This window comes from Alosa sapidissima, chromosome 20 (assembly GCF_018492685.1).
Source record: "Alosa sapidissima isolate fAloSap1 chromosome 20, fAloSap1.pri, whole genome shotgun sequence".
Lineage (NCBI taxonomy): Eukaryota > Metazoa > Chordata > Actinopteri > Clupeiformes > Clupeidae > Alosa > Alosa sapidissima.
Genome location: NC_055976.1, coordinates 20,593,527 through 20,613,435, shown reverse-complemented (window position 1 = coordinate 20,613,435; position 19,909 = coordinate 20,593,527). Strand labels below are relative to the sequence as shown.

The window sequence follows — 19,909 nt, the reverse complement described above, 5'->3', positions numbered from 1 at the left end:
CTCACAGGGAGAGGAGGTCGCAGCGTCCCCCAGTGATGGTGGAAGGCCGCTGGCAGCTTCACAGCGCAACACGGCACCACTGCGGCACTCCGGCACCCTGCAGGGCAGGGCTACTTGGCCTTCAACTTGCTCTGCGAGGCTACTGCTCTGCGAGGCTACTCACTCGAGTTTTCCTCCCTGCCACATGTGGAGGAGGTGGTGGCCGCCCTGACAACGAAGCCATGCCCAACATTGCCTCTGTTGCAGAGAGGACATACGCGGGCCATGCCCAACATTGCCTCTGTTGCAGAGAGGACATATGCGGGCCATGCCCAACATTGCCTCTGTTGCAGAAAGGACATATGCGGGCCATGCCCAACACTGCCTCTGTTGCAGAGAGGACATACGCGGTGGTGTGGCAGTCAGGTCATGCCGGAACCCCGCTGCATTGCAGAGGTGCTGCGTTGGATTGAGGTACCAACTAACCGACTGACCGACCGCTCCCATGGCATCTCCAGACATACTCACTGACGGAGGGAGGCCTCGGACCTCGTTCTCTGTGCCAAGGGGCTTGGCATGGGTCATGGGTCTGACCTCACAGACAAAGCAGGGCTATGAGGCCTCTGAGAAGGATACAGCAGGTCTCTGACATCGGTCAAATGTGAGAGTGACCTAATGGCCTTAACAGTCAGCCCCCTGCTAACCCTTTCTACCAACCTAAAGTGCTGACTTCAAACCAGTTTTACCTGTGCTCTGTAAATGACAAGTACATTACAATTGACAGCCTACAATGCAATGTAAATGGGTCAAAATCAAAGAACAAAAGTTCAGCGATGTACTCTGAAATGACTTATATTGGTTGTGTCACATCAGTTGAAACAAGTACTGTATGATCAATTTTGAGTCATTGTCAAATTATGTTAATGTAAGACATATGTGCTTTATTTGTGTTTACTTTGTGCTAGTGGTAACCATTATGCATCACAAGTAGCATTGCAGATTGCAACTGCAGATTGCTTATGATATTGCCAGAAGAGTGATTGGTTGACTAAATTGTTCAAGCTGCTGAGGACTTGGTTCAGACAATGGGATTTAGTGTTTTAGCAATTCAGAAAAAAAATGTAATTGGACACTAGCTTTTGCACAGTTCTTTGTTAATTTCCATTTATAAACTTTCATTTTGGGTGAATACTGCTCCCTGCTGGACATTTGAAAACATCCTGGGGTGAAAACTTTTCTCAACTTACTTCAAAAAACCTGGAGCACTCAGAGAACCTGGAGCACTGTTCCGATGTCACAGCTTGGCATACAGACTCTGGAAGTTAAAATAAAAAAAAGAGTGGAAGAAAGAAAATGAGAAAGAGGGGAGAGACAGAGAATAGGCCTCTGTTTGGATTCCTACATCAGGGAATTGCAACTATGTAAAAGATAGTTGAGATTGAGATTGAGATTGAAATAAACTAACAGTTTGATTCGTCACCAACTTCACTGTTCAAAGTAGAACTTTTCCCTCCTCCTCTGCCCTAGCATGGAGATGAAACCCAGTTACATGGGAAAGCTATGTCAACCCATCTCACGGTGCAGAGCAATTTCAAAGGCTAAGGTGAAGTCGACTATTAATAGCGCGCGGGATAGAGGCTGGTGATAGCCTGCGTCGGGGAGCTGACGGAGGGTATTTGACAGGAAGGGTTGAGCATAGAGGGTGATGCCGGTAATGAGTGTGGTCGGTGGGTTGTGATGGTATAACACTCCCATATGTAGGTCAGCTCGACAGGCTTTTCCCCCCCCAGACACGTTCCCAGCACACCAGGCTGTGGTGAGGGGGACGTGTACTTATGAATAAATGATGATGTTGGCATCTGTAGCCACAAACAAGAAAATACATGACTTTGGGGTGGCTGGTGTGTGTGTGTATGTGTGTGTCTGGGTGGGTGAGGGGGTTTAGTCACTGATTTTCAATTTTTCAACACAGGTGTATGCACACTTGCATCCACCTGCTGGCAAGACACACACATACACACTTACACACACACACACGCACACACACACTCACACATGCATGCACACACATAAAGACACACACATACCAGATATTGACTCATACTTGAGTCCACAAAACCGCTTGGATTGTGACGTGATCATACATACCAACACATTCTCTTGGCAGTCCTTGCATTCCTCTACTTGTGTGCCAAATCATCCCCAGTCTGTGTGAAAAAAATGTTTGAATAAAGTGATTGTTAGTAGTGTTGTTTGCACATGTTACAAAGTATTCACCATGCTCGTGACTTATATGATTTATAAGTCTGTGCCTACACATCAACCAGGCCAACAATATCAAGGATGTGGGCTCAGATTCCAGGAGGGCTTTTGAGTGTTATGGTGTAGGCTGACGAACATCATTCTTTTAGGGTTTTCATCCCCATGTTTGTGTGCTCACCAAAATTCACCTTGGGTTGCTACATTCTTCCTCCAACCTTTCCCTGTCTGTTCGCCTGCTTGTTAGGAATGTAGCCTAGAGCCTATCAGACATTTTTGTGGTCTATCTGACATGATTATCAAATATTAGACTAGTTATATCAGAGACTTTGGTTGTATCCATGATATTCAGAATTAATATTCCATTAGGGAAATAGCCTATGTACTCTACAACATGTCATTAATATCTTGTAATGTAACAAATTTGAGTCCAACCGGTCCTGATCATATGTATATGTATGTGTTCTGTTTGACTTCAAAGTAACATGCAATAATGCCCCTAGTAGTCAGGGGGCCTATGTGGGATTGAAACGTTAATTTTTGGAGAGTGGTTGGACTGTCTTTAGAGGTCACTGAACATGGAGAAAAATTATGTCTCCATTTTTTTTACCTGTTTTTTTTTTACCTGTTAATAACCCTATTTTTGTGAAATTGTATATTTAACTATAATTAACACCATGAATTTCGCCTAACTGGCTATGTTGAATAAAGTTCACAAAACAGTTATTTTCTTATTTTCAACAGTATGATTGTATGTCAGTATTATGATTGTATGTCAAACATTTAGAGATAAAATCAATAACCAATCAGTTTCACCAAATACACATACTCCATTGCTGAAAGATAGCAAAATCACAGAATCACAGATGAGACCTCAAACAACATTTAATTCATTTACATATACACAACATATTAGATCTCACCTCCACAATTTCCTCATCAAAATCTACAACTTGTCTAAACCCTATTTGTACTCACCTTCTTAAGACTGGTCTCCCCTTCCTGGATAATGTTTTGCTCTAGATTATAAATAATTCTATCAGGGCATGTACCGCAGTCGTTTAAGACATCTGTTATTAAGCCCTCCCTCAAAAAACCTAGCCTTGTATCGATACTGGTCCTCCTGGACCTCAGCGCTGCCTTTGACACCATAGACCATGACATACTACATAGGCTTGAAAATTTGATAGGCATCAAAGACTCAGCACTCGCTTGGTTTAGATCATACCTTCCTAACCGTCAACAATTTGTACAGGTCCATAATAAACCATCTACCCAGATTATGGTAAAAGTGCCTCAAGGCTCAGTACTGGGCCCTTGTTGTTTAGCAGATGATATATAACTATACCTCTCCATAAAACCTGATGAATTAACCCCGTTAGCTAAACTTGACAGTATAAGAGATATAAAGACATGGATGACAAATAATTTCCTGCTTTTGAACTCAGATAAAACAGAAGTCATGGTTTTAGGTTCTAAAAAGATGAGGGATATCCTATCCACATCACAGGCTACATATAGTGATCTTCCACTGACCTCATCCACAAGTGTTAAAAACCTGGGAGTTATAATTGACCAGGACCTAGCACTAAGTAATCACATAAAACAGATCACCAAAACTTAATTTTACCATTTAAGGAACATTTCAAAGATAAGGAAGTCCTTATCCTTACCAGATGCCGAGAAATTAATGTTTTGTCATCTCAAGGATAGACTATTGCAATGCTATTGCAGTGCTATTATGCTGGCTGTAATAATACCTGTCTAAAGAGCTTACAGCTTATTCAAAATGCAGCTGCTCCCACACACAAAAAATATGAACATATTTCCCCCATCCTAGCATCTTTACACTGGCTACCTGTTAAAAGTCATTGACTTCAAAATATTACTTATAGTTCTTGGTTGGTTGCCTGCATTGAAAGAGGACACCTCATCAAGATGCTGTCTTGTCTGCTTCTGACAGAAGAAGCACTTATCTATGCTGGCAGCAGCTGCTGCTGAACAAGTGTACAAAGTCCCTCTAAATGGACTTGATGCAGTTGCAGGTGTTGTTGCAGGTTCAGAAGATGGTCTACCACGTCTTCTCTGAAGACACTGAGTCCTGCCTGCTTCACATGATTTCTAGTAGCGAATATTAGCATTCTGCAGATTCTCACTGTTACAGGTGGATTTGTAGCAGTTCCTGTGCCAAAATGCTTTGTTCTGTTGTAAAATAACTGCATTGTAACAATGTAATTGTTGGCTGATCTGTGATCCCCATCTCCATACTCTCTCATGGACAAAAATTTGGCATATGTCTCTAGTGATGGGTCATTCACCAGTCCACACATATCTGCCACTGGATACATAGCCCAAAATCAGTTTCTTTTAGAATATGTGTACCATCACCTGACTAACAGAAAGACACCCCTCAGAATATAACCTAACTAGACTGTGCCACCATGAACTATGAAAATGTGCTTCCTCAAATGAAGAAGGCTAGAAGGTCACTAATATCACCAACCATGAAGAACAGAGCACTATGTGCTTATTCGATATTCTAAATTCTATCACTGCCAGCTATCATCAGCCAACTGTCACTGGTACTGTAGTCAGGGATGGATTACTGCACAGGCCTACCAAGCCCAGGGGCCCAAGGAGTCAGGGGGCCCAAGCCATTGCATGAAATCATTGCCTCAATAATCATATCAACACATAGGCTATGAATCTGATTGAACTAAAGTATTGACCATCCCCAAAATGCACCAGAATACAGGAAATCACATCAAATCAATTAAAAAAAACAATCAGTGAGGGGCCCTTAATACATCTGGGCCCAGGGGCCTGAAAGTTCATAATCCGTCCATGCTGGTATCTCTCTTTCTCTTTCTCTCTCTCTCTCACACACACACACACCTGTCTGTTTGTCTATCTGATCCTTTACCCTTTATTTTCTTCACACTTACATAGGCTACGGAAGGCCTTACAGACTTCAGCTGGTGCTATGTAAAAGTCTATTAAATTTGATTTAACAGAGATTTCTGCACTTTGTGCTCTGAATGGGTGTAGACAATTACTGACAGAGCAGGCTAGGCCTACACTCAAGCACACTAATAGGCATGAATTGATAGTATTGATATTGAAGTATTATTTTTTTAAGTGGACAATTTCGAGAATTTTAGGCACAATTTCTTGTTAAAGAGATCAATCATCAGCCTAAAAATGTTTTATAATGTTGTATTGTTTATGTGGCCCACTTTTGCACACTACCTTGTAGAATATCTTTGCTTTTTGGCATCAAACCCTATGCTATAATACCAGCAATGTGAGGTTTATGGACAAAACAACAAATTTGACCTTTTCTGAATTTGACCTTTGATTTGGGTCCTTCAAAAAAAATGGAGACATGTTTTTTTTTACTCTTAAGAACCCATAGAACAAAGATATAATATGCATAACATGCGAATCCCACAAGCCCCCAAATTAGACACATAGGCCCCCCTACTATAGTAGTTTGTTTTGACTCGTAATAGCAATAGACTACAGTATTATAGTATTTGACATTACAGCCTCTGAGATTTGTTTGGGTACCAACCCACTTTATGGAAATGTAGCCTGTGTAACATTATGGTTTTTATGCACTGATGAAGGGATTCCCTTAATGTCAAAGACTAATTTGGCCCTTGCTGCTAAAATGATGCACAAATTATTATTATTTTGTTCATATTCACTCAGACTGTTGGCATGAGGTTTCTGCATATTAGGTCTACTGGAACAAAATAGGCCCAGAGAGTTCAGTGATATGTAGGCCTATTTTATTCTTGTAGGCTATATGAATAAAGGTCAAGGGTGTCTTAAGCACTGTTTTATTTTATTTCTGTTTTATCTTACCTCAACAATAGGCTACAGCTCCTTGAAAATAATCAGATACACATAACTCTATAAAATCTATACAGTATATATGATTAAACATTTTTATGTTGTATTTGGCTGCAGTGTATGCCTGAAATGTAGACTATTATGTTTTCATTTCAATATATGAAAAATTGACAACCATGACCATGATAATTTATTATGTAAAATGAATGTGCACCTTGAGGAAATTATACAAATTCTTTCAGAATGCTTTTCATTTTTGAACTGCATCGAATTGTACTGAATCGTTTTTTATGAACATGTATCTTTACTTGTATCGAATCGCGCCCATCTAGATGTGAATCGTGCCCATGTATCTAGATGTGAATCGTGCCCATGTATGTAGATGTGAATCGTGCCCATGTATCGGAACGTCTTTTACATGAGAGATTCACACCCCTATTGATACCCATACTTGTATGACAGTGATATAAAGTAAGGCACTACAATCTAACTATATGAGCTTTGTTTTCCTTTGTTTTATCAAGTTAAAACTTTTGTTTTGTTTTCAGTAGTTCACTGCAAAGGTGAAATCTAGCCTAATAGTTCTGCCCCATATCATTAATATGATATTATGATATGGTTAACATGCAATGCAAATAGTTAATTGTATGATAAATATTTAAATGATTAATTGAGTTTGTTATAATGCTTCACACACTTACTTTCCCAAAGGTTAACTATTGGAAACATAATTCTTTGGTTGGGAATTACCTCATTTTGAAGACTGTTGGTCACAGTATAGTGCCAGTCCCTAAACATTTGCATGAAAGCAGAAGCCACATGTGCCATTTACCACATGCATGCGCTAATGACCAATGCACAGCAAAGGTCTGTATGTTTGCATCCCATTGTTATGCCTCCCTCTAATGGCTGTTTTGAGTGCTGCATCCACAAACTCCAGTGAAGATGTGTACAGCTTTTTAAACTAAATATAAATACAGTATGTGCAGTGTATAAGCAATAACCTTATAAGACCAGAATAAATATGGCTATGTAGTATGAACAACAAGTACATATATGTGCAGTGTAGTAGCAGTAACAAGAGGAGCAAGAGTAATATACAGTAGATATATGCAGTGTATTAACAGAATATATTATGAGAAAAACAGAATAAATATGGATATTCAGTATGAACTGCATAGACAGATATGTACAGTATGTACAGCTATGTGCAGTGTGGTAACACCATTGTAGTGCAGATACAGTAACATTATAAGAGTAGTATGAATAAGTGTATGTGCAGGATGAATAGTATGAAGAGCAATAAAAGTGATATATGAACAAATTAAACATTAGAAATGTACTCAATTTACAAACGTTTTATTTCTTAGGATATATTATGCTACCTTAATTAGATGGAAAATATGATGTTTTAAACTGTTTTTTTTTTTTTTTTTTTTATTTTAACTTTTTAAGTGTCGGCAAAATACTGTAATCATAACCATGGCAGGTGAATGGTGTGCCTCAACTTGATTCAGTTCAATTTACAGTAAAGTAAGCAAACAGAAACACAGAACTGAATCACAGAGGCAGTCTGTGCTTAGCACAAAACAATAGGCTGATTTCACAGCTATTTTACTAAACAACAAACACTGGCAACCACAACTAGCATAGCCTATTTAAAGGTACAGTATATCAAATGCAGCATATCTGCTAACAAACAACAAGCTACAACCTGCACAAACGATGACAAATACCGAAGGAAAAACAACCAGCAGAAGGTCATTACATCTCTGGAAACAGAAGTGGTGCATGTCATGTAAGCGTCATCATCTATAACCCCATTGTCCTCTGCACAGTTTTCATGGAACCACCGGAGACAGACTGCACATGAAGCCCAAGCCTCTGCAGACACGGGGTCCTCTAGTATGTCAATGCTGGTAGACAGCCCAAGTGTCCTGGTTGACTTGTCTTAACAGCCTTGGCCTACTGGTTAGCGCTTCAGACCAGAGGGTTGCTGGATCGAACCCCGACCAGAAGAAAGCGGCTGAAGTGCCCTTGAGCAAGGCACCTAACCCCTCACTGCTCCCCGAGCGCCGCTGTTGTTGCAGGCAGCTCACTGCATCGGGATTAGTGTGTGCTTCACCTCACTGTGTGTTCACTGTGTGCTGAGTGTGTTTCACTAATTCACGGATTGGGATAAATGCAGAGACCAAATTTCCCTCACGGAATAAAAGAGTATTTATGCATACACATACATTTGTTGTAGACTTTTACTTTTCTCCCTTATTCTTAACCTCTTTCTCTTTGATGAAAGCAAAATGGTTGACACTGGTCAAATGTTCATGCCCCCAGAGTGTAGCACTGTAGCTGCCCCATGAACATGCCCCCAGAGTGTAAAAAAAAGAAAAATTGACAGAATTCTCCTTTAACACCTGCAACCTTGAAAACAGCCTTGCCCCATTAACATGCCCCCAGAGTGTAGCACTGTAGCTGCCCCATTAACATGCCCCCAGAGTGTAGCACTGTAGCTGCCCCATTAACATGCCCCCAGAGTGTAGCACTGTAGCTGCCCCATGAACATGCCCCCAGAGTGTAGCACTGTAGCTGCCCCATGAACATGCCCCCAGAGTGTAAAAAAAAAAGAAAAATTGGCAGAAATCTCCTTTAACACCTGCGACCTTGAAAACAGCCTTGTTAGCTTTGCAGCTAAAATCCACACTGGGCCTGAATCATTTCCCCGTGTGGTGTCGGAGGTGATGCTCTCAATTAGCCTATTTCACAAGATGGGGCCGCTGTGTAAATCAACTTCCTGTGGAAGCGCACTGTCCCATAGACAGCAAAAGAAAAGTCCACAGGAAAGACAGAAACAGGAAAGACAGAAACAGGAAGACGTTTTACCCTGCCAATTAAGGTATCATTAACATCAATGAGGCCGGACACCTGGACACTGTGAAATTGGTCTATTGAAGATTTATCCTGTATGAATACGCTGGTGTTTTTTAAGGTAATCTTCACGAGTAAAACCCTTCCCACAGTGAGAGCAGAGATATGTTCTCTCCTCTAGGTGAATACGCTGGTGCGATTGGAGGTTATCCTTCCGAGTGAAGCTCTTGCCGCACTGAGCACAGTGATAGGGCCGTTCTCCTGTGTGAATGCGCCGGTGCCGTTTCAGATCCCACTCGCTGAGGAAGTTTCTCGGACAGTAAGTGCAGTGGTGCGAGCGTCCGGTGTGAACGCGCTGGTGTGCGTGGAGCGTCGCTGCGTGAAGGAAGGTCTTGCCACACTGAGGGCAGGAGAGAGGGCGCTTTCGTTTGTGAACATGAGGAGGTCGTCGGAGAGGAGACTGGGAGGGGAAGGTCTGGCCACGCACAGAACAGAAGGAAGGTTTGGACCTGTCCATCTCAGGAGTCGGGGTCTCGGAGATGGAGGGGAACGCTGCAATAGCTGACGATGACAGAGATGATCCATTTCCTGTTTCACAAAAAAAATATATACTGTATATATATATATATATATATATATAAAACAATGACACGGACGGCCGGACACGTATTGCACACACAAATCTTACATTTGCACTTTTCACATGATGCAAACACAATGGAACCAATGTGAAAGGCATGAATCAGAGTTCATTTAAGCTGAGTGTGTGTATGGGCTTTCGTGCCTGTGTGTGTGTGTGTGTCTGTGCGTTCGTTCGTGCCTGTGTGTGAGTGTGTGTATGTGCGGTCGTGGCTGTGTGAGTGTGTGTGTATGAGATGTCTTACTGTTTTTGGGTTCTTCTCCATCTCTGAGGTTCTCGTCGTCCTTCCCTTGTTGTTCTTGTGTTCTACAGCAGTCCACCAGCACTACGGACACGCCCCTTAACTGGGCCAGAGACGCAGGGTCTGGAGAAGACTGGTCCGACTCAGAACTGAAGACCGGAGCCACTGTTGACATTTCTTCGTCTCCCTAAAACTCACAGAGATATCAAAATTACAATTTTACGTCTTGTGTTTCTGCTATCTGAGAGTTTACGGTTTTATTTTCATTGGCAGGTTTGATGTGGGTTTAGACATTAATTATCAATCACAAGGTGGCTTAACACATTTAGTTCATTTTCTGTTAAAATGGCGAGATGCTGTGCTCCCACATTCTGGCTGCCTACATGTTTTAACTCCGTCTCACTAGAGCTCCTTACAAAACAAAAGTGCTGTAGATCCCTGTTCCAAACTCCGTACCTGTATAATTTCAGTTTTAATGTCTGCAGCTGAGGAGAAGGTCAGTTCTGATTTGGGATCAACTGCCTCCGCTGCAGCAGAGAAGGTCAGTTCTGATTTGGGATCAACTGCCTCCACTGCAGAAACTCAAAAGAATACACACATACATAATTACATTCACTCATTTAAGTGCATGCTTTCATTCTTTTAGCAGAATTTCAAGGCTACTAAAGCCCGATCGATATGGGCTTTTAAAGACCAATACTGATTTCGATACTTGAGGATTTTAAAAACCAATACATGATAAATCGTCCAATAATATTTATTCAACACAATGTTTCTAGGCCAAGTATACTTGCGTATACAAGGAATTTGGTCTCTGCATTTATCTCATCCGTGAATTAGTGAACACACAGAGCACACAGGGAAATAGTAAAAATGTCAACGTTGGCTTTTTACACACTGTTAAACAGCATTAAACAGTGTGATACTTTGTGTAATTGTTGCAGAACGCCACTGTGCCGTGAGCGGTGCGTGTCTGCTCCGTAACTGCTGTATTGTGTTTTTTATGTGACCATTCAAATCAGAAAGGTCTCTGATGTAGAGCTGCTGTGGACAGTCTCTTTTGGCTGGAAACACTTCCAACACGCTTGCCTGTCGCATAAAAAAAAGGTGCCGTTGCCATTTCTAGCTGGCACATGTTTGTAGAGCAGCAATGGAAAGATAATACTGAGAATTTAGATGAAGGATCAGTATGTGGCTTTCCTTCAGCAAATAGCAAATATCGGCCGATAACAATGGCACATATTAAAGGCTACTAATTAATCACATTTTTCATATGCCACTGACTTTAGACTTTTAAATTGTGGATATCACAAAATGAGGTCTATCACAGCATGGAGTTTACCACTCCAACTAGCGTTTGGGTGGTGAATTTCAGAGGTACGCACAAACACGAGACGCACAACTTAATAAAATACTCCCAATAGCATAGGCCACTTGTAGCTGTTCACTCCCCTTACCAGAATGATGGCTCTCTTCATATCCACCAGCATCAGCAGAATATTCTTCTTTAACACCAGACACTAGAGCCTCCACAATTCTCTGACCCGCAGATGAGACCAGCGGACTCTGGGCGTCAGGTGAGACCAGTGGTTCTGACCAGACCAGTGACTCCTGAGCTGGTGTCAGCTGGTCGGCTGGTGTGTGTGTGTATGTGTGAGTATACCAGTGATTCATCTGCTGTTGTTGATGCAGATCCTTTAGTTCATTCTTCAGGAACGCCACAGTCTGCATGAAATTGCATGAAATTAAGTGGTAAATACAACCTCCAAATCTGACAGCTAATGTAATGTAACACATTGCTTATGTAATCCTAAGAATCTATAATATTGTGTGTGTGTGTGTGTGTGTGTGTGTGTGTGTGTGAGAGGGTGTGTAAGTGAGTGAGAGTGTGAGAGTGTCCTCACCAAACAACTGAAAGAAAACATGAGCCAAGCACACCCATGTCAATAAACACACACACACCTGAGGTGTGTTCAAATTCCCAAACACAGGCGAATGATTGCAAACAGTCTAAGGAGGTAGTTCTCTGCGAACATATAGTGGAGCTGAACTGGAGCTGTGTTACCGTTACCATGGAATGTTTACACCAAACGGTTACCATGGAATGTTTGTAAACACCAAATCGTTAAAGTTTAACTGTTCAGAGACAACTTGTTCACCACAAATATTTGCCACTGTTTGCCAAATTTCAACACACCTCTGGTGGGCCTGTGAGAACACGCACACATAGGGTTGGCCCCTCAGAGTGAGTTGTGTTTTCCTTGGATACAGACAGTCACACACACACGTCTTTTCCTATGTTACAGTCACACACACCTGATTGGCCTCTGAGAGAGCGTTGTCTTTAGCCTTCAGCTGTTTCTTTAGTGCACTGATCTCCAACCACAGCTGTTTGTTTGACTCCGCCTGCTCCATTAGGCTCCGCCCAGTCTCCACTTCCTTCTCCTCCAGGCGGCAGATCAACATGCAGAGCTCCCGGTTCCTAACTACCTCATGCTAACGGAGCCAAAGAAATCCAACAAATTTACACACACACATCAAACAGAAGAACTAATTTACACACACATCAAACAGAAGAACTAATTTACACACACATCAAATAGAAGAACTAATTTACATACACATCAAACAAAAGAACTAAAAGAAAATGGTATGTGGTGATGCTACCAGAATACATTTATCTGCCCAACAGACAAATTTAATGACCATAGACAATATCTGACTGGTGTTGCTATAGCATTGTGTGTGTATTGTCTATGGAGAGTGGCCTTACATTAGAGCCCGATCAATAAATCGGTGTGCCGATATTATCGGACGATATTAGCTAGTTGCTGATCTATCAGTAGCTGCATTCATAATGGCCGATAATTATTTTTAAATTAAGTTATTAACATTGTGGTACCAGTTGTATCAGTACCACAGTTTGAGAACCACTGCTCTAACTGGGCCGTAGTTGCAGCATGGTTCAAGCCGCGTCTGTGTCGCGGTTATGATGAGGTAGTGTGGCAGCTGTAACCTGTTAACATGGACGCCGAAATGATGTGCAAAATCAACACGAGAACGAAACCGCTCCGCACACACAATGCAGGCAATGTGTTCCATCCATGTACTCATATGATAGTATGAACATTATCTAACACAGTGGTTCTCAAACTGTGGTACGGGTACCACTAGTGGTACACGGACTCTCTGTAATGGTACTCCGGGAGACTCCCAAGATGTGCTTTCAGGAAGACAAAATAATCACTTACATTTATATCAAATTACAGGTGCTGGTCATATAATTAGAACATCGTCAAAAAGTTGATTTATGTCAGTAATTCCATTCAAAAAGTGAAACTTGTATATTATATTCATTCATTACACACATACTGATGTATATTTGATGATTACAACTGACAACTAACGAAAATTCCAAGTTCAGTATCTCAGAAAATTAGAATATTACTTAAGACCAATACAAAAAAAAGTTTTTTTAGAAATGTTGGCCAACTGAAAAGTATGAACATGAAAAGTATGAGCATGTACAGCACTCAATACTTCGTTGGGGCTCCTTTTGCCTGAATTACCGCAGCAATGCGGCGTGGCATGGAGTCAATCAGTCTGTGGCACTGCTCAGGTGTTATGAGAGCCCAGGTTGCTCTGATAGTGGCCTTCAGCTCTTCTGCATTGTTGGGTCTGGCGTATCGCATCTTCCTCTTTACAATACCCCATTGATTTTCTATGAGGTTAAGGTCAGGCGAGTTTGCTGGCCAATTAAGAACAGGGTGGTCCTTAAACCAGGTAGTGGTAGCTTTGGCACTGTGTGCCGGTGGCAAGTCCTGTTGGAAAATGAAATCTGCATCTCCATAAAGTTGGTCAGCAGCAGGAAGCATGAAGTGCTCTAAAACTTCCTGGTAGACGGCTGCGTTGACCCTGGACCTCAGAAAACACAGTGGACTGATACCAGCAGATGACATGGCACCCCAAACCATCACCATTTCCCCTGGGGATCAATAAAGTATCTATCTATCTATCACTGACTGTGGAAACTTTACACTGGACTTCAAGCAAATTTACTTTCATCAGAGAACATAACTTTGGACCACTCAGCAGCAGTCCAGTCCTTTTTGCCTTTAGCCCAGGCGAGGCGCTTCTGACGCTGTCTCTTGTTCAAGAGTGGCTTGACACAAGGAATGCGACAGCTGAAACCCATGTCTTGCATACGTCTGTGCGTAGTGGGGTTCTTGAAGCACTGACTCCAGCTGCAGTCCACTCTTTGGGAATCTCCCCCACATTTTTGAATGGGTTTTGTTTCACAATCCTCTCCAGGGTGTGGTTATCCCTATTGCTTGTACACTTTTTCCTACCACATCTTTTCCTTCCCTTCACCTCTCTATTAATGTGCTTGGGCACAGAGCTCTGTGAACAGCCAACCTCTTTAACAATGACCTTTGTCTTGCCCTCCTTGTGCAAGGTCTCAATGGTCGTCTTTTGGACAACTGTCAAGTCAGCAGTCTTCCCTATGATTGTGTAGCTTACAGAACTAGACTAATTTAAAGGCCTTTTCGGGTGTTTTGAGTTAATTCGCTGATTAGAGTGTGGCACCATGTGTCTTCAATATTGAACCTTTTCACAATATTCTAATTTTCTGAGATACTGAATTTGGGGTTTTCATTAGTTGTCAGTTATAATCATCAAAGTTAAAAGAAATTAACACTTTAAATATATCAGTCTGTGTGGAATGAATGTATACATTATACAAGTTTCACTTTTTTAACGGAATTACTGAAATAAATAAACTTTTTCATGATTACATTATTACATTACATTAGGCTGACGCATTTTTAACCAAAGCGACTAACATGGTAACAGTTTAAGCTTTTTAAAGCAATTCTCTCAACAATTGGACAATTTTAAAAAGGTAGAGTACAATAAGAATAAGTGTATCAGTGAGTGCAGTTTTTAAACAGTCGGGTGTCAGTTAGTCAGGTGCTAGGATCAGCAAGACTAGTAAGTAGTGCTACGAGAGGAGATTTTCTCTGAAGAGCTGGATCTCTGGAACCACGCAATTACTGAACTTAAAATTAAATTTGTTTTTGTCTATCTTGAAAAAATACAACAAAACCCAAAACAGTATATAGGCCTACAGTATAAAGTTAAAATTTGTAATTAAATTGCCCTACGCTACTGTATTATAATGGCGGTCATAATGGTGGTACTTGAAGAGCCAATAGTTTTCTGAGTACTCTGGTACTCTGATCCAACTCTACCACTGATCCAACATTTTGCAATTTTCCTTTCCAATCACACAAAGTACAGTATAACACTGTTTAATGCTGTTTAAACAGTGTGTAAAAAGCCATCACAAAGCATAAAGGAAATACCTTGAAAGTTATCGTCGTGGCATATCATGGTGTTCATCACAGATAAGAACAAAAACCTGATGCTATTATTCATAATAATTATTTTATTGGATGAGCCATTCATTAGGATACCAGATAGTAAGGCCTATTTAAACACAAAATCCCACCTTGTGAGTGCATTTTTACATTGTGTTTGTCAAAAATGAATATTTTATAGTTATAGTTTATCGTTTTTTGAAATCCTCAATAGGGATGCGCCAATCGATCGACCGCAGATTATTATCAGACGATATTCACTCAAAATAGTTTGGTCGGTTAGTCCAGTTAGGGGCTGGAATATGTAAAACATTTTAAATAATGAAGTGCACCAGTGTGAAAGCACCCTTAATCTTTACAACTGGTGCATTGGCATGTTTAATTGTTGGCTTTACATTTTTTTAAAAAAAAGTTAGTGTAGATCCCTGCACTGTCTTTCAATAGCCATATTGATTGGTGATTGGTAATCGGTATCAGCAGATAGGCCTACTGATGTCAGTGATCGGTAATTGGCCCCCAAAACCAGTGGTGGAATGTAACGAAGTACAAACACTTCGTTACTGTACTTAAGTAAATTTTCCACGTACTTTACTTAAGTAGAATTTATAGTGCATACTTTTGACTTTTACTTCGTTACATTTTACAGCAATTATCTGTACTTTTACTCCGCTACATTTCTACAACACCATCGTTCCTTTTTACAATACATTTTATGATCAGTTTTTTTTTCTCTCTGACAAACACGTTTGTTTTACCAGGCGGTGGGGTTGCTACCTTCTGGAGCTCTACGTGCCCAGCTTCTAAATCTTTGAAACATAAGCTTCTAGTCTAGACCAGGTAAAGCGTGAGCTTGTAGCCATCTGCATTCAGTAGGCTATATTTACCAGACCCATGGCTACACTAGACATGCAACTGTGTTCTGTGCCTTTCTCTGTCTGTTATATGCAGCGTTAGGGCCTCCTCTCCAATGAGATTGCTATCCGCAGATCAGCAAAGTTACAGGCTATGCCTGTGCTTCTGTCACACGTCTGATCATTTGCGGCACAAATGAATGGTAGACTATTATAGAACCGCTGGCCGAAAAAAACCTAACATTTTCCAGATTAGGAAATATTTCTTAAATGTGTGTGATCAAATAAAGAGGCATAGCCTACAATTGGGGGGTAGTAACGTGAGCGCTCATTCAATGTGTGCGTCTGCGCAAGTGAAACTGAACCTATAAAGACACCTTTCTCAGCAACTTTTCTGTTCAATCAGCAGAATTGGTGTTACATGGCAACTGGCTCCCATGTTAACTGGCTGCGTTGATGACGTTTCATGATTGATGACGAGTCTTTGCCAGATGTGGCCGCTTGCAGATTTGTCACTTTCTGATATAGGCCTACTAGACGCACACAAATATGCATGACATGTTTAAAAGTCAAAATTGTATGTAGTACTACATGCACTGGACCATGAATATGCACACTGCAATGGGCAGGAGAAGTCTATAACGTGTCCATATTTTACACAAAATTTGCGCACAGGGAGAGTCAAAACTCTTAGGCTTATAGGCTATTAACGTTAATGTTACTGACATGTAAACATGGGTTTGATGTTTTTTTTATACTTTATTTCCTAATTCTCGCGTTGGGTGCTTCTCCTGTGGTGCAACAGGTTAATGCCTATGCATTGCTTTTTCACGCAGTCGACATAGGTTCAGTCCTCCCCATCACACGTTTTTTTTTATTATTATTTATTTATTTTTAGACCAGCAACGCTTCCTCAATTTAGGCTACAGATACTAGGTGGCCACAGAGAGCATGACCAGCAGTCAGTGAAATGTTTGAAAACTTAACCATGGTACTTTGAAGACCTACTGGCTTGGGCAACTGCTGTAGCAAGACAACACCATCAGCCGTGTTAACTTGCTACAATCATTACCTGACTTCTTCTAATTGTATAGAGTAAGTCAAGTAAATTTCACTATGACTTATCAGCTGGTTCGTGGCGCAAGTACGTAGATGGTTATCATGTAAAAGGTTTCATTTAGGAAGCAGGTTCGATACCCACGTGGAGTTATTATTATGCTGTTTAGGTATTTATTTTTTTGGTGGCATATTTATGGTCCAGTGGATGTAGCGTACTAGAGACCATTTTGACGTTTAAATATGTCATGCATAGTTGTATTTGTTCGTCTCCAGTTTCCACCAGAAAGTGACAAATCTGCAAGCGGCCACATCTGTCAAAGAAACGTCACCAACGCAGCCAGTTAACATGGGTGCCAGTTGCCATGTAACACCGGCATTACGATCCACCCGACGTTTCCCTTGTCTACCCTGTTAAACTTCAGGCTCTCGTGTTTTGCGAGATATTTTACTCACCAGATCACCCTAGTAGATAACCAGAATTACAGTCTCTAGAATTGTAGGTCAGAATGTAAACTAGGCCACAGATGGTAAGCACAATTGCATTAGCTTAAAACTATCTAGTCGAGTATAACCTAAAACTAGCTTAATTAAAATGCCACAGCCCATACTAATTTTTCTTTTAGAATATAGATATTAAGAGAATAAATCATTATGCAAATACTTTTATTTTTAATACTTAAAGTAGGCCTACATTTAAAAGCAGGTACTTTTTACTTTTAGGCTACTTAAGTAGGGTTGTCATTGTGGTACTTTTACTAAAGTAAATATTTCTCTGTGTATTTGTACTTTTACTTAAGTACTGAGTTTCAGTACTTCCTCCACCACTGCCCAAAACACTGATCGGAGCATCCCTAATCCTCAAATATCAAAATCTGTATCAGTCTTTAAAATCCCATAACGGTCAGGATCTACCTTATAATTATCGCCAGTGGTACTTGCAGCTATTTTGCTATGTTATAGACAGAAGAGAAAAGAGAGAATACTCTTACAAAAGCTTTACTGTGTGTGTGTGTGTGTCCTACCTGTAATACTTCTGTGATGAATTTGGTAGCCTTCTCCAGGTCGATACATGCTTTCCTGTGACTCGTCATTTCAATATGCTGAGTCATTTCATCTGTCTACAACACAAAAATGCATTGTCACTTAAATTTGTGGGTCATTCCGTGTCAAATCAGACAAAATCCAGGAAAATGGTTGCAGCACCGACTCCCGATTTCCCTTAAAGTTTGTCTACACAATGTTTAGGTTCCATAACTAAAATCTGTCAAATATTTTTGTTCAATTCTATTGTTTTAATAGCCTAGTCTTTTTGCCCTGGATTGTTTACACTCTTTAAAAGGCCTTATCTTGGAGGCCATGATTGGACAGTCATCTTAAAAAGTATTGTTCCCAGGCTGACCAAACTTTGTAGAATGGAAGACAAACATGTTCTCAGTATGATTCAATCATTAAAAGTTTGTACCAGTCTCATTGGTTTTATAGAAGTCCCTAGTTTCAGAAAAAAAACACAAAACTCCTTTATTGTGACAATGAGTATTTTCTCTAGAAATATAATCCTTTGTTAATCTTGTCCCAATGTGAAGTCTCCAAAACAAAAAGGCCATGACAATAAGGATGAAACAACACAAGGGGTGTTTATATTTTTGTGTCATTTTCATGCATGCACTGAAATGGTATGTGGGGTAGTAGGACCATAAACATCTATGTGGAAATAGTTTAGTATATGAACATTTATTGTGAGATTCAGTCACCAACGGAATTTGCGATCTACCCTGCAGTCTCAGCAAAACAGCCTTGCGGACCTTTGGCAAAAGATGTAAGTCTGTCTCTCCGTCAGAGACACAGTAGGCTACAGTAACATCAAAGACTCCCACTCACCTTTGAGTTAACTTCGACCCGGTGCCTCGCGCTTTCTATGTGTTGAGGCGGCCTCAAACCCTCGCTACGTGAGATAAAGCTGGTGCGCGTAGGCCTACCGTCTGCCCCTTTCTGCATTCTACAAATATTTTACAAATACTATCTTTACATAAGACCACAATTCCTTTAAATATCATCAGTCAAGCTACCATGTCTCGTGAACAGTTCGTCAAAGTTGTATAACCTGGACAACAACACACAACACTCCCCTGCTTACGACCTTAATGTTAGCTGACATAAAAAAATAACTCCGTGGTTTCACAAACTTTGTCATTGATCTCCGCTCCAAATACTGTGTAAAGCATAGAGATGTAACATTTGAAGTGAGGCTTGAGTCAGAAAATTGATTGTCTTCTTCTTGTTCTTTTTCTTCCTGTTTTTATGGCGGATGGCAAACAACGTTTGGTGCATTATCGCCACCTTCTGAAATGGAGTGTGGGTCTGAGTGATTTATTCCCAAGTTATTCCCCTACTGCGTCTGCCTACTGCTATAATCTCTTTATTAAATCAGTTATCCTAAGAAAATAAAAGAAACACCTAAAACAAAACATATATGTCCAGAGTTCCTTTGCAAGAGAAGGTATAGCCTATATCCAAAGATCCTTGATTACTAGCTCCGCTTTAACCCTCTTTGCTATATCTCTTCAGCTTCATGCATGTAGGCTACTTCTACACCACCCCACTCTTCTTTGAATGTTGTGAAACCCGGTCTGACCATTATCCACAAGACTTCTCCTTTGTCTTTTCTTAATGGTCTTAACTTCAGCTGTACTGTATTTTATATATAAATCAATACAATTCTGCTTTGTTGCTTTATAGCATATCTGCCAACTCATCTCCTTTATGAGCAGGAACCCAT

The 19,909-nt window shown here is 40.7% G+C and overlaps 1 protein-coding gene across 1 annotated transcript; it reads right to left on the bottom strand.

Moving 5' to 3' along the window:
* Nucleotides 1-8,652: 8,652 nt before the first annotated feature.
* LOC121694731 (zinc finger protein 354C-like) lies at nucleotides 8,653-19,418 on the bottom strand. The gene is made up of 8 exons (XM_042075024.1): nucleotides 19,317-19,418; nucleotides 19,012-19,129; nucleotides 18,156-18,251; nucleotides 12,159-12,338; nucleotides 11,300-11,567; nucleotides 10,299-10,414; nucleotides 9,846-10,029; nucleotides 8,653-9,549 (listed from the first exon to the last, which is right to left on the bottom strand). The coding sequence occupies exons 1-8, from the start codon at nucleotides 19,322-19,324 to the stop codon at nucleotides 9,050-9,052; spliced, it is 1,470 nt and encodes a 489-aa protein (XP_041930958.1). The 5' UTR covers nucleotides 19,325-19,418; the 3' UTR covers nucleotides 8,653-9,049.
* Between the last annotated feature and the right edge of the window lie 491 nt (nucleotides 19,419-19,909).